Here is a 15,382-nt window from a genome sequence, read left to right as displayed (position 1 = left end):
CACTCCAGGGGAGAAAATATGCATTTTTCTCTAATATGTCCATGCTGGGATCATCTCTACAGCTAGTAAGTGATTTTTTTGCATTGCCATTGATGCCTTTGGAATAGTCCTACTGTTAGGCTGTGATATAAATTTTAATATTGTTACCAGTGCATCTGCTGACTGCTACAGGTCTTTCTCCCATGAGACAAACTTCACTAGAACAGTTGTTGCGTAGAACACACTCCTCTACAAGCAACAACCTGTGCCTAGAACAGGGGTACTGATGGTTCACAAACAGTAGTTGCAGCACCTCAGAATATGCTGTTCAGATAAAAAGCAAGCACTTGTGTCAGCATTGTGGTGATAGTGTCAGGTACTCCATGTCTGAACTTGCCTCTGTGGGTTAAGTAGTGTGCCCCTGGAACAAGCTTCAGTGTATCTTCCTTTTAGCTGAACCCCCCACCCCTCTGTTACAATGGAGCTAGGGAGCAGTACCATTATCTTTTGCCCATTTGGATTAAACAGCACTCAGGTGAAGGCATATCTTCCTTTCTGTGATTAACTGTTGGGAATTGAACACTGGGAATGCGAGAGTACAGTAATCCCACACACTGCTCTACAGCAACAGAACAGCTGTGCTAAATCACAGGTGCACAAAACACCAGAAGTTGTAGGCTGTTACACTTTAAGCACAAAGGCAGTACAAGATCCTATACTGCTAAGGCCCTAGGAGATGAGATGACCTACAGAAACGAGAGGATGCTAATGTGAAGCTGGCCAGTTTGAGACACTTTATGGAGAATGGCCTCTAATATATGATGGTGTCTTAACAACACTATCCTAGTGTCACCTATTGACTAATACTGCTCCTAACATAGGTTGGAGGTGAATAGTTCTATTTTGATGGCTAGCTGTAGCACGGCCTTCTGGAGCCTGCGCTGGCTCTCAGAGAAAACCAGTGTGCATGGCTGCCAAGTCTTTCCTCGGAATAACTGTTTTGACACTAGCTTGCTCAGATTAGTGGTCCCGTTATGGTGTAATAGTAAAATATGTTCACATGCAAGCTCCTAATCAAAACTGAGGCACTGTACAAATGTATGTAAACAATGTAAATATCCAGGTCAGAGTCAGACACCAATCTGCTGCGAAAACTGTTATATTGACAAAGCTGACAATTCTTATTTCAATAGCATTTCATCACTCCACCACTCTGATGTATCAATACACAGCCATCCTACATACTTCTGATTGGTCCTGGAATAGGCTTATGTATATTTCTATACCATACAGCCACACCACCCCTGACTTTAGCAAAGGTTTGCATGAACCTTCTTGCAAGTGTCAGCAAGAAGATGGATATACTCCATCTCCTTACAGGGCCATAGTTACCCAGATGGGTTATGGCTTTCCTCACTCCTCTGACTGGCAACCTCCTGCTCCATTAGTGAGGGAGAGAGTCTTAACATGTTCTAATTTAATATGAGCAAACGACAGGAGTTGCAGACCATCTGAGACACAAGCACAACAAAAATGATCTAAGCAGTAGTTCTGCTCTGTTCTGAATGGACCAGCAAATCCAGTGCTGACTGATTAAAGATAGTTTCACCAGAACACAATTCCATAGGAATTCTGGCTGTGTCGATGGTGGCAAGAGATGCTGACAATGCACATGTCCAGGTAGCAGCATCATTGCTGTGAGTTCTGATGTAATACATTTTGCACAATTTTGTGGCTTTGCAGAGCAGTTACCACATCTTCATAGAGAGCGTTCACGCTGACGCACAGAGACTGGCGCTGCAGCTCCGTCACACGGCAAACAGCCACAGTACTAAGGGCACACAGGAACATCAAAAGCAGCAGCTTCAACAATGCCTGGAACCAGGAGCGCCTGTGCCGGGGCAGCTGAGATGGATGAGAAACTGATGAAAGCTCTGTAATGATATAAATTGGGGGAAAGAGAATGGGAAAACCAAGTCACTTATCAAGAGAAATCTGTACCCCTATAATATCCCAACATGCAGATCTGAGTCCCTTATGGTAAAATGGTATGCCACATGTTTAGCTCTCCCAAAACAAGAAAACAATTACAACATTTCAGACTTCCCTGGCTTTCTTCAGTTCTAAACATATGCACCTGCCCCATCCACAAAGGATGAAACAACACATATTTCTTTTCAAGAAGCAGATGTTTTTGATCTCTCAGAAAACAACCATAATGCTTGCAAACAGCTTTGAAGATGATGAAATGCATTAAACTGGTGTTAAAAAGCCTTTTTTGCAGATATTTTTAAAGTACATTCAATTTTATAACGCAGAGGAAAATATTCCTTAGCAGCAATTGCAGAACTTTGAATCCTGCAGGTAAGTAATCAAGAGTTCCATCAATCGCAAAGATGTTGAAGTTCTGCTATTCATATGTTGCAAGATTCTGAACTAGCTCGGCCACTGTGGCCTGATTCCACCTCCCCATGACCATATTCAACACAAGGGACTACTTCCTAACATCTTGCTACGTAATCTGGCACTATTAAAAGCAGGGTGGAGCTGGAGGTAGGTACACTTTAATGATAAGGTTCTTGCTCATTCTCTTCCACCGATTTCTCCTATGCTGTGCCAAAATATAGATGAAAACAGTTACACTATACAGAATACACCTGCTCCTTGGTGGATCTCTCTCAATTGAATCTACAATTAACTTACTTGGGATTTCACTGCTTTCTTTTTTTGTTTGTGTTTCCATCTCTTGCCTTGCCGCTCTTAGTGCGTCATACTCCCGTCTCCTTCGTTCCTTCTCTTCTGCCTTCTCTCGCCTCCGTAGTTCCCTCTCCTGAGCCTCCCTTGCTCGCTGCTCTGCTTCACGCTTCTTCTCCATTTCTGAGGACCAACACAAACATTTTTTTCCTTCTGTAATAACAGCACTCCATCTTCCCCCTTGCTGCATGACTGCTCTTCCCCACCGGGAAGGTAAAGCAATGAAATAACTGCCCCATTTTATTGTCTAGAAGTGTTGCATGCACTCCCCATCTTCCTCCTTCAGGTTTATTCTCCCCTGGAAGCAGTCTTATGTGAGTGAGTGAAAAATCTACACTCTCCTCATTCTTTACACTTTCTCAATAACATCTCTCATCCAGAGAGCTCAGCACTTGACAAGCATTAACTGAGCCCCACATATGAGGCACTGTCCCCTTGTTACATATGCATAAAATGGAAGCACAAAGGTTAAAGGGACACTGTAAACTTAAATTTTATGAATGTGACTAATTTTAAAGAAATCCTAGTTTCATAGAGGACTCTTTATGTAGTATTCCCTTAGTAGTTTTTTAATTTTTAAAAAAATTAAGGGTCCTTCTGCCCCCTATTCATATTCATAAGGGTCTGTTTCACAAACGAGAAACTGACCATGCTCTGAGTATTGTCAAATGCACAAAGTATATTGAAATAAATGTTTGTCACTAACTTTTCAACTATAGTAATCTTCGGTATTAGAGTTTTCAGACAAATGTGATTTTCCAGTTTGTTAATGTTCCTTTAAGGGTTCATTTACATTCAGAGTTTGGACCCATAATTCATCAATGGTAACAGCATTTGTGCAAGCACTTTGTGGACAGGCTTCATGCCTTTTTAGCACTGTTGAGGTAAAACAGCTGAACCTTCTTTACACTAGCATTTCTACTTGTGCTGAATTAGAGCTCTGAACTTTGTCAGTGTAGACAAGACCTATGTGGCATGTTCACAGTGAATAGCAGTAAGACTCCCATTTTCTTGCTCCAGCACTCAAACCTTTTCAAGAAGGGAAGAAAAAGAAGGTGCTTATGGAAAATGATCCCCTTTAAGAAGAGAGGCGGTTCTCCAGTACGGTGTATCAGCATGGAAATCATTTCCCAAGATATACTGAAGTAAAATCAGCATCTAGGTTTCAGTGGGCCTCCCAAGACATATCAGGAACCCACAACCCATGAGGCCTTCTTTTGGTTACCCAACTGATCCTCCAGAGGCCCATGCCTCTCCTCTAGAGTGGATCAGACCTCTCTCCCCTTTCACAGAGTTAAGCAGTTGGCTATCGAGGGATCTCTTCCTCCACCTCCAATTCAAAACAAATATTCTATAGGTCCTCAGTGCCATTATATTCAGAACAGTCTTTGTTAGCTGCCGTGGAAGGGCAGAATCAGCTGATCTGGATATGTAGTCAGTGGAAGCAGAAAAGAGCCTAGCAGTAAGTGGGTGGGGGCTTCATCTGCCTACCTCGCTCTGCTTGTAGCCTTCGTTGCCTCTCTCGATCCTGCTCAGACTGGATAGCTTTCATATGCTGCAGCACCTTCAAGATTCAAAACAATAGCATAAGATCTATGCAGCAGATTCATTGCATTATCCTCTTAATATGGAAACAGCATTAGAATGCAGCCATAAGTGGGAGAAGGAATGCATTCCTCTGGGATTGACTTCTAATTCTATGTAGCAGAATAGAAGTGAGTCCCAAGTGGCTCTTACACCGATGCCACAACCTCCACATTGACTGTATGCATTGTCCATACAAAAAACCCTGTCATTCAGTGCTGGGACAAGATAATATTTCATTTTATTTTAACAAGAGGAGACACCATACTGATTATACGACTTAGACATGAAACTGAATAATACAAACCACCACTTAATTTAATACAAACCACCACTTAATTTAAGAGAGGCTGCCAGACTCCAGGAGCCCTTGCTGCCCATTTTAGGTCCAACTTGCCTCACAGTACACTGGGCTTTAATCATGGAAGTGAGATAACAGATGTTAATGTGAAGAAAGCTGTGACAATAGACACTGATTTGACTTTTCTACACAAGAGATGATGTCATCTACCAGCATACATACACGACTGATAAAGGAATGTCTAATAAAATCTGCATTGGGCTAGATCCTCAGCTGGTGCAATTTGGTGCAGCTCCGCTGAGACTTTGCTTTTGCTGAGTGTTTGGAGCGCTGTCTCAACTTCGGTCCCAAAGCTGCTGCTTCAGGGTCAGACAAAATCTCTCCATTAAAAAAAGAAATCCTCCTTGCAGTCTGTGCGCTGGTATTAGGTGTATCCACTGCTCCATGGTCACATGGTTTTTCTAAGGCTGAAAAAGGGGATGTGATCCCTGCCTCAGGAATGAGAGAGAATTGCAGCAGCAGCATAGGCTCCAACTGCTCTAGCCCTGCTCCATGGCTCCCAGCAGTAACTCTTCACACAAGCCTACAGATTGCCAGCACTTCTTCAGAACCGCAAAGCTGGATATGGATTATTTTTCTCAGTATATCTTTTTCTGAGTGATCAACATTTAAACGTTCGCTCTTAGTGCCTCCTTAGGCTGAGCACCCTGCTTAGCTCACTTCCTAGATCAACAGGGTCATGACACTAGTGAAATCATTGCAGGATTAACATTGGCTTTGAATGGGATTAGCCCCTCCCTCATTGCCCTCCTGACTGATACCTTAAAAATTACCATGTTGAAAGCCTCCAAGCAAGAGGAGGAGAACTAACAGCCATGGAATCCATGTACGAAGACAAGAATAAAATGTAGAGCAGTTCCTTACTCGGATAGCAGCCTGTTTACATTGCTTCTCATCCAGGCAGTCTCCTGCCACTTTGGCCAGGATAGGATCCAAGGGGTTGTCCTTCAGATCCAACCACTTCAGATTCTGCAGAAAGGAAACACAAATGCGACCAGGCTAGAGTAGGAGCGCATCAGTACAGTGTTAAAGAAAGAGCACAAACAAGGCTGTGTTTATTCTAGAGAGTTCAAAGCAGAAACAAAGATCTATTTAGTTGTCACGTGAATGAAAGAGATATGGGAGGCAAGTGCAGATTTCAGGCAGGAGTTTAATTGTAACAAAACTGAGGAAGTTGCGTCAAGGGCAGCGCTGCAGCTCCCAGTTACATTTTGGAGCTCACAGTGGTCTGCTGGCGGAGAGACTGACATTTTACTAGAGAAATTAACTTCAGAAGAATCGTGAGACTTTGGGCTGCACTCCAAGGCCTTACGTAAACTGCCGAGCAGAGGGGTTTTACCTTGAGCTGTGCAAAACTGACTGGTAAGATGACTAATCGGTTGTTCAGGAGGTCCAGGTGCTGCAAGTTAACCAGGCGACCAAAGTCTGAGGGGAGCTGCTGAAGCTGATTTTTACTCAGATCAAGTTTCACCACGTGGGTCAAACTGCAGAAGTCCGACTAGAACCCAAACAGGAGTGAAGAAGTTTACAAGTTTGTCAATCATCTTTACTAAGGAATAACAGATATAACAGCTAGCGTATGCTGCACACTGAGGAAGATCTACATGGACTTGGACTCATTACAAAGCTGTTTGTGTGATGGAGGAAAGTTACTTTCTTCCCCCTCTATCTTCGGACTGTGAAGTAGGGAACAGTGGATACTCTCCTAAACAGGACTACACATAGCAATATAATTACAATGAAAATAAGACATGTAATGCTGCTTTTGGTATCTAGCTGGTAGAGCACTTTGGAATGGAAGCTGCTATAATCTTCACTGAGTACACTCACATTTTCTATGAGAAAGTACAGCTAATTATGCCAGCCATCCTCAGTAAAAGTCAGTCACCTCTACTGACCCCTCTGTAATGGTGGCAGTGTCACTCATCCTCCCACAAAGCTAAGAGAACTGCTCGTTACAACACTCCAGCCTGGTCCTCCCATGCAGGAGGATGATTGTACCTTTCCAAAGATATTTCCAAACAGACCCCTCCCTCCTCCAAAGCTTCTCTCTTGTCTTACCGGTAGGGAAGTGAGGTTGTTACAGGACAAATCCAATATGGTAGCCTTTGGAAGGGCAGCCTGAAAAAGAGCCAAGGAACCAGATTAAACCCATATCAAAGCTACAGTACTTTAACACATTTGGTACCCTGCTGTTTAAGTTTCTGTTTCAGTCTTTGGGATTTCTCCCATACATGGAGTTTTAAGAACTCCCCAGTTGCTACCATTCAAGTTACTTTTGAGACTCTTACATCTCGCTCAAATTCAGGGGCTTATGAACACTGCTCCCCCTGAAACAGGTTCTTTACCCAAAGCATCAGTTTAACCCACAATCTACTAGATTTGTTAGATCAGTTGGGAGCCCTCTCTTCTTCAGGTCACTTCAACCACCAAAAGTCAAGATGAAAGGAAGAGTTCAAGGTTGTGTCTCCTTCTCTTCAAACCAGGAGAAACAGAGTGTGTGCCTTTAAATACAGAACTGGCAACACCTAGAGCTGGTAAAACCCACCAAACTTACACAGGACCCAAGGCATTCCCAGGAATCACCCCACCTCCAGAACCAGTACATTCACAAAGACCAGGTGTAACTTCAGAGGCTCCCCTGCAATACCTTACATCCCCCAAGAAAGACTGATACTGACCAGTTCTTTGACTGGTACTTCATTCAGGTCACTCAGGCTCAAGTCCAATTCATTGCCATCAAGTTTGTCTTTCAGGTTCACTCCTTTTCCTCCAGCTTTGGCCATGATCCTATTGAGAGATAAATTCAGAGTCTCAAGTGGCTCAGCAAAGAGCCTTCCCATTCTTTGAAAGGGAAAAAGACAGGGAATGAGGAAGGGGCACCAATAAATTTTAACAAGCCTCCAGATTTTCTTTTCATCTATATCTACCTAACAAGTACAGCAGGAGTAGTGACAGCTGTCATGCCCCACAAGTATGCCTCAACTGTAACCTTTAAGAACCTCCTTTAGAGGCCAGGGATATTTTGGTCCCCCTGGGCCATTCAGATCTTTCTGGTCCAGGTGCCAGTGTTTGCCAATTCAGGCTAACTGAGGATGTGGTTTTTGCAACCTGCCTACTGGGAACTGGATTGACAGCCCACCAACTCATTTAGCACAGGCTACTGAACAGCCCACCAAATGGGAACAACTATTAGTCGTTCCTCTTTACCAATTCAAGCTGGATATAGATTGGCAACCTAGATGTGAGACGCCTGATAGAGATCCCCAGTATAGATCATGGTGTGCACCTTCAAGACTTTTCTGACTGACCACGAGTTTTATTTTCTCAGAAATAACCCAACCTCCTCCAGTGCCAGCCTAAGTAGGTGTTCCTGGCAACAGGGCATCTAGGCACCATGAAAACAGTGTGAAGTTTCTGTTTGTTTGTCCCACTGCCCAAGGGTTGAGGTTTTTGGGGGATGGGGGCGGGATATCCCCAGGGTGTTTGTGAAGAGAGCTCTCTGTTTGAAGGGGAGACGTACAAGAGGGGTAACATGATCCTGAGTGGAGAGGGTGACTGGATAGAGGAGAGGCGGCAATGCTGAACAGTTCATTGGCCCAGCTCCCTGACTATCCCAGCACATCCTGCTGCCACTTTGCTGCTTTTATTCCTTTGCTTCTGGTAAAGGGGGCGGGGAGCACAAAGGTAAGAGCGAGGCGCATCCCCAGGCGCCTTCTAATCAGGGGCTTTACAGGCACTGCATAGAGAGAAGGCGACCCCGAGTCCCATCAACCCCATCCCCTGTGGGGGCACCTCAGACAGCCGGGGCTTCCCCCCCAAGGGACCAAGAGCGAGCCTCAGACTGCAAGGACCCCCGGCAATACTCCTTCCCCCCCCCGACCGCCCCCGCACAGGGACCCCCCCCCAATACGCCTTTCCCCCCCGGCCGCCCCCGCACAGGGACCCCCCCCCCATACGCCTTTCCCCCCCGGCCGCCCCCGCACAGGGACCCCCCCCCCATACGCCTTTCCCCCCCGGCCGCCCCCGCACAGGGACCCCCCCATACTCCTTTCCCCCCCGGCCGCCCCCGCACAGGGACCCCCCCCCATACTCCTTTCTCCCCCCGGCCACCCCCGCACAGGGACCCCCCCAATACTCCTTTCCGCCCCCGGCCGCCCCCGCACAGGGACCCCCCCCCCCATACGCCTTTCCCCCCCGGCCGCCCCCGCACAGGGACCCCCCCCATACGCCTTTCCCCCCCGGCCGCCCCCGCACAGGGACCCCCCCATACTCCTTTCCCCCCCGGCCACCCCCGCACAGGGGCCACCCCAATACTCCCCCCCTCCCCGGGGGGCGCGTACCGGAGCCGGCGGAGCGACCCTTCCCCCGGGGGCCCGCACTCACCGCACCGCCCAGCTCCTCCGCTGCCAGCCACTTCCGCATCCACGTCGCCGTCTTAGCCCACCAGCGCCAACGAGCCGGCCCGGTGGCCAAGAGGGCCCCACGCTCAGGCCGGAGGAGGAGGGGCAGAGCGGCGCCCTCTGCAGGGCCAGCGGCTCTCAGCTGAGCGAGCGAAGGGCGGGGAGGTGCCTGAAAGTGGGAGCAGGGGACGAGCGGGGAGAGGGGAGGGGTGAAGGTGGGAGCAGGGGGTGAGCGGGGAGAGGTGGAGAGGGGAGGGGTGAATGTGGGGGCAGTGGGAGAAGGGGGAGGGGTGAAGGTGGGAGCAGGGGGGGAGCGGGGAGAGGTGGAGAGGGGAGAGGTGAATGTGGGGGCAGGGAGAGAAGGGGAGGGGTGAAGGTGGGAGCAGGGGGGAGCGGGGAGAGGTGGAGAGGGGAGGGCTGAAGGTGGGAGCAGGTGGCAGGGGGAGAAGGGGGAGGGGTGAAGGTGGGAGCAGGGGGCGAGCGGGGAGAGGTGGAGAGGGGAGGGGTAAAGGTCGGAGTGGGGGGCAGAGGTGGCAGGGGGACCAGGGCGTGAGGGGGCAGAGATGGCAAGGGGGGAGAGAAGGCCCTTGCTAGCACTGCTTTAACACAGTTGAGGGTGACATTGTTTCCCCTTAGTAGCTGTGCCTGACAGGGGCTCTGAAACCCCATTATTAAACCTGTACCAGAGCTACAGCAGTTTAATGTATCTGTCACTGCTCGAGTTTCTGTTTCAGACTTTGGGATTTCTCCCATGCAGAGAGTTTTAAGAGTTCTCCAGTGGCCACCATTGTGATCTCTGCCACACGTCACTTCTGAGACATTTTTAATCTTCCTCAGATGTTCACTCAAATCCAGGTGTTTATTCCCCCTGAAATTGGTCCTTCCCCCAAAGCAACAACTTCATCCTCCAGCTACTAGATTTATTAGCTCAGTTTTCTTCAGGCTTCGTCAAGCCCCGTTATTCTGGGGAGGTGGGAGCCCTCAGTGGGCCCATGAGATACTGGATGCTAAATCCCTTTGCATGCATGTGTTGATCTCTGTTTACATGACAAGCTTGGATGCTAAAATAAACCCAAGGGGCCAGCCTTGGCCCTGATGTAACTGAGGTATCATGGATCAAAGGGAGTGCTATGTCTCCTTAAACTGGGGCAATAATTTAGCATCTATGCTCCCTGTGGAATTGGCATTCTGTGGTCTCCCCCTGCTTATCTTGCTATGGGGCTGCTTGTGCCTCAGTTTCCTGATCTCTGTGATGTGGTATGTACCCCACACAGGCTGTGAAGGGGTTAATGTGGATTTGAGGGGCCAATTAGGTTACCTGGCTGCATCTGGAGGGTGAGCCACATCTAACTGAACAAGAAGCCCAGTTGGCCAGGAGTATAGAGCCAGGAAGTTTGCAGCAGAAAGAGGCTGCAGGGACAGAATCTGCGGTTGCTCGCTGGGAACAGGGAGGAGGGGAGGAGAAATCCAAAGGAGAATAAGCCCTGGGGTTCTAGCCCTGGAAGAAGGGTCAACCCCAGAGGAGTTGTGGCGAAAGAAAGCTTGAGAAAGCTAGGTAGGAAGAAGCCTAGGGAAACAGCAGCAAGGGGTAGGACTGTGCAGATCTTAGAATCATAGAATCATAGAATATCAGGGTTGGAAGGGACCCCAGAAGGTCATCTAGTCCAACCCCCTGCTCGAAGCAGGACCAAGTCCCAGTTAAATCATCCCAGCCAGGGCTTTGTCAAGCCTGACCTTAAAAACCTCTAAGGAAGGAGATTCTACTACCTCCCTAGGTAACGCATTCCAGTGTTTCACCACCCTCTTAGTGAAAAAGTTTTTCCTAATATCCAATCTAAACCTCCCCCATTGCAACTTGAGACCATTACTCCTCGTTCTGTCATCTGCTACCATTGAGAACAGTCTAGAGCCATCCTCTTTGGAACCCCCTTTCAGGTAGCTGAAAGCAGCTATCAAATCCCCCCTCATTCTTCTCTTCTGCAGACTAAACAATCCCAGCTCCCTCAGCCTCTCCTCATAAGTCATGTGCTCTAGACCCCTAATCATTTTTGTTGCCCTTTGCTGGACTCTCTCCAATTTATCCACATCCTTCTTGTAGTGTGGGGCCCAAAACTGGACACAATACTCCAGATGAGGCCTCACCAGTGTCGAATAGAGGGGGACGATCACGTCCCTCGATCTGCTCGCTATGCCCCTACTTATACATCCCAAAATGCCATTGGCCTTCTTGGCAACAAGGGCACACTGCTGACTCATATCCAGCTTCTCGTCCACTGTCACCCCTAGGTCCTTTTCCGCAGAACTGCTGCCTAGCCATTCGGTCCCTAGTCTGTAGCGGTGCATTGGATTCTTCCGTCCTAAGTGCAGGACCCTGCACTTATCCTTATTGAACCTCATCAGATTTCTTTTGGCCCAATCCTCCAATTTGTCTAGGTCCTTCTGTATCCTATCCCTCCCCTCCAGCGTATCTACCACTCCTCCCAGTTTAGTATCTTGTCTGTTTGTTATAGGATCCCTGGGCTGGAACCCAGTGTAGGGGGTGGGCCTGGGTTCCCCAACCAGCCACTGGGAAGTGGCACAGAAGTGTTGGAGGTGCCCACCAGACAGCTGGTCCAGAGATACTTTATTACCCTGGAGGGGGAGGACTCTGTTGACCTGACTAGCGGGCTGAGTCACAACAAGAAAACACCCTCAGTCATGACTCGAGAGCAAGGGATCACAGCTTGAGTAACTGATGGAAGAGGGTGTCAGACTGGACGAGAGCTGATTCCCCAGAACAGCCTCAAGGAATTGCCACCCATAGTGAAAGAACCCTTCATTGCAGTTGTCCTCCTTGGATTCTCCTGGCACCTCTGGGACATGCAGGCCTCCGGCTCCCCCGACAGACATGGGTGAACTGGGCTGTCCTCCCACAACCTTGTCAGGATCTGGATTGAGTAGGGTTGCCAACTTTCTAATCGCACAAAACTCAACACCATAGCCCCGCCCCCTGCCCCGAGGCCCCATCCCTTCCCCAAGACCCTGCCCCCCCGTTCACTACATTCCCCCTCCCTTAGTGGCTCGCTCTCCCCCACTCTCACTCACTTTCACTGGGCTGGGGCAGGGGGTTGGGGTGTGGGCTCCAGGATGGGGCCAGAAATGGGCGGTTCAGGGTGCAGGAGAGGGCTCCAGGCTGGTGCAGGGGGCTGGGATGCGGGAGGGGGTGAGGGCACCGGCTGGGTGTGTGGGCTCTGGGGTGGGGCCAGGGATGAGGGGTGCAAGAGGGGGCTCCAGGCTGGGGGGTGGGGCACAGGGGTTCAGGGTGTGGGAGGGGGCTCTGGGCTGGGGGTTGGGGTGCAAGGGTGTAAGGGCTCTGCCTGAGGGTGCAGGCTCTGGGGTGGGGCCAGGGATGAGGGGTTTGGGGTGTAGGAGGGCGCTCTGGGTTTGGAGGGGGCTCAGGGCTGGGTCAGGGGGCTGGGGCTCGGGTCATGGGCTTACCTCCGTCAGCTCCCAGTAAGCAGAGGGGCACCGCGCTGCACCCCAGAAGCAGCCAGCAGGTCCGGCTCCTAGTCGGAGGCTCTACATGCTGCTCTTGCCTGCAGGTGTAACACCGACAGACCCCGGTTGTCGGCAGGCGGGATCGAACCTGGGAACTTTGGAGCTAAATGCATGAGCCTCTACTGCATGAGGTAAAAGCCATATGGCTCTTAGCTAAGGCGTAGAGCAGACTCATTAATCTCTAAGTGGTCTCAGTGCCACTAGATGGGACAGAGCACCACGCCCAGCAGATATGTGGGTTACACAGGCACTGCCCCTGTAGCTCCCATTGGCCATGGTTCCCAGCCAATGGGAGTGCGGAGCCAGTGCTCGGGGTGGGGGCAGTGCACAGAGCTGCGTGCCCCTCCCCCCCCCCCCCCCCCCCAGGAGCCAGACCTGCTGGGCACTTCTGGCGTGCAGCACAGAGCCAGGACAGGTAGAGACTAACCTGCCTTAGCTCCACAGCACTGCCGACCGGACTTTTAATGGCTCGGTCGGTGGTGCTGACCGGAGCCGCCAGGGTCCCTTCTCGATTGGGTGTTCTGGTCGAAAACCAGACACCTGGTCACCCTGGGATCGAGGTTCTTTGACTGATTGTCCTCATGTAGCAGATCAGCCACTTGTGCTTTGGATAACTTCTTAAAGTTTAACTCTCTCTCTCGCTGCACAGCTGTATAATCTGTTTAGGGAGCGGATAATATCTCATCTTCCTTGTCAATCCTTTCCTTCTCTCTACCCCAAAGAATGTAAACCACTTTCCCCCGGCTGTTCCCTTAACTGCTCTTTTAGGTGTTTTTTGGAAAGCACTGCTGCAGCAGTTAGTATTCTACTGCTAACCCCAATTGTCACACATCCACGGGGCATGCTATACCTCTGCCCTTCATACAGTCTCTCTGGGAGTGTGTCCTTCTCAGTGCTAGGCCCTGGGCCTCCACCTTTTACAAGGGGAAGCCCTGTAGCTCTGCTATTCCAAGACTGTGTCTCTGGCTTCAGCACCTCTGTTTCTCAGCATGGCTCCTTTAGCAGGTCCCAATGAGCTTGCATCCCTGTTGGAGACTTACCCTTCTTGGAGCTCTGCAACCAGCAGATGTTTCCGGAGACACAGGACAGCCTTTGCAAAATGACATCATTTATTAGTCAAGTGGAAGACAGGGATACTACCTTAGAAGAGAAGAGCAAACCCAACACACGTTTCTCCCCTAATTTGCCAGCTTCTGCGTAGTCAATTAGGTGGTCCCTGCTTTGCCCTGGCCTGGGAACTAAACTGCATGCTGGTAGCACCACCTCAGCCTTGTCTAAATGTCCTGGATTGCCCCCCAGCCCCCACAGAGCAGGATCCTATTGCAGTCCCCCAGCACCTTTGTCTCTGGTTCCAATCATGCTGTTTTAACATGTCCTGTCAAGTTATTGATCTAGTCTTTGGTCTTACATTGTATTTCCAAGGTCGCTCCATTCACATGTTGACAGTTCTCTGTAGACATACACCCAGTCATTTCATCGCTTATTCTTAGACTTGGCAGAATTTGTTGTTGGGTTTTTTTATAATTTTGATGGCTGATAGCAATGTTTATTTTTAAGCAATCTTTTAGATTTTTAGTGATTTTAAATGTTCACAAAAGCAGGAAGTGATGGGGGAGGGGTCAGACCATTATTTAACGACAGTAGACATTGAGATTCAAAAACATAATGCTTTATAAACCATTAACACAAATGGTCAACATCACATGTCAAACTATGCAAAGGTCATATCCATAAATCAACAAATCATACCATATTCATTTCTTAGTCTATCTGGAACAAGTCTAATTCACTGGATTTTGACTAAGTTCTCAAGCAGCATTCCTCTTACTTTGCCTATCTTTAAATTTTAATTATTATTGATGGAAATATTTTTTTGTTGGTTTGTGTGTGTACAGTGAAATTTATCCTCTGTCCCAGGAAAGAAATTAATCCCTTCACACTCAATGGGCAACACTACAAAAGTGAGTGGGGAAACTGAGTCATATATAAATTTCGTAATGATAAGACAGAAATTTCCGATGTTCTCCATGGGGGTGACCCCCTTTAAGCAGCAGGCATTGGGCTTGCTTGCATTGGGACAGGTCACTAGGTCTCCCTCTGAGTCTGGAATTTGTGCTCTCTGGTTTTGATGCTGAGGTTGGCACTGAACAGAGTTGCTGAGCCCTGGGGTGAGCGCGAGCAAAGTGCTTTCTCACCACCTTTACTGCCTCACTGCTCGGGGGTCAATGAGAGAGGAAAGGAGGCTGCTACAGAGCCAAATTATAGGTTCTGCTCTAGGGGAGTCAGTCAGTGCTGGCCCTAACTTTTCTGGGGTCCTGCACAAAGTATGATATGTGGGGCCTTGGGCAGACATCTGTAACCTCCCCCAGAACATCAGGGGATGGGACTGTGATGTTTTGGGGACCACCAGGGCGATAAGGGATTCTGTCACTACCCCTGTAGCGCTGGGGGCCTTTATGCTGTGCTGCTGTGGTTCAATTCCTTGACACCAGTAGACTGCTCACAAGCATACCGTCTCACCCTGGCTTTCACCAACCTAGTTCCTCTTTGGAGGGTGACACCAATAGCCCTTCCAGTCACGGGTCTCCCCAAGTCCTTAGTGCCCAGACATTCGGACTGTTCCCCTCTAGTACATCAACCCTGAAGGTGTGAAACCAGCCCCCCAGGTACTAGCTCACCTTGTGTACATACTCCACACAGTTTGCACGCCAGAGACCGGCTTGGTATAAAAAGTTTATTTAACAGAAAAAGCAGAGATGAAATG

At 49.0% G+C, this 15,382-nt stretch overlaps 1 protein-coding gene across 3 annotated transcripts; it reads right to left on the bottom strand.

The window, feature by feature from the left end:
• Nucleotides 1-1,122: 1,122 nt before the first annotated feature.
• LRRC59 (leucine rich repeat containing 59) lies at nucleotides 1,123-9,212 on the bottom strand. Of its 3 annotated transcripts, XM_043528971.1 has the most exons (9): nucleotides 9,065-9,086; nucleotides 8,202-8,338; nucleotides 7,360-7,468; nucleotides 6,740-6,799; nucleotides 6,018-6,176; nucleotides 5,543-5,647; nucleotides 4,225-4,297; nucleotides 2,683-2,856; nucleotides 1,123-1,913 (listed from the first exon to the last, which is right to left on the bottom strand). In XM_043528971.1, exons 2-9 carry the CDS (start codon nucleotides 8,213-8,215, stop codon nucleotides 1,669-1,671), a joined length of 939 nt encoding a protein of 312 aa, XP_043384906.1. In that variant the 5' UTR covers nucleotides 8,216-8,338; nucleotides 9,065-9,086; the 3' UTR covers nucleotides 1,123-1,668. The 3 variants fall into 3 exon arrangements, with proteins under 3 accessions (XP_043384906.1, XP_037770263.1, XP_043384907.1); XM_037914335.2 differs by lacking the exon at nucleotides 8,202-8,338 and having other exon boundaries at nucleotides 9,065-9,212; XM_043528972.1 differs by lacking the exon at nucleotides 8,202-8,338 and having other exon boundaries at nucleotides 9,022-9,177.
• Between the last annotated feature and the right edge of the window lie 6,170 nt (nucleotides 9,213-15,382).

The sequence above is a fragment of the Chelonia mydas genome, chromosome 14 (assembly GCF_015237465.2).
Source record: "Chelonia mydas isolate rCheMyd1 chromosome 14, rCheMyd1.pri.v2, whole genome shotgun sequence".
NCBI lineage: Eukaryota > Metazoa > Chordata > Testudines > Cheloniidae > Chelonia > Chelonia mydas.
Note: the sequence above shows the minus strand (reverse complement) of the source record. Positions and strands in the feature narration are given on the sequence as shown.

What these genes read in the sequence shown, in the direction of transcription:
- LRRC59 (XM_043528971.1), bottom strand. An exon ending in AAGTACCAGTCAAAGAACTG is followed by an intron (nt 6,800 to 7,359) that starts GTCAGTATCAGT and finishes GCTCTTTTTCAG; the next exon opens with GCTGCCCTTCCAAAGGCTAC. An exon ending in GTAAACAGGCTGCTATCCGA is followed by an intron (nt 4,298 to 5,542) that starts GTAAGGAACTGC and finishes TGAATCTTGAAG; the next exon opens with GTGCTGCAGCATATGAAAGC.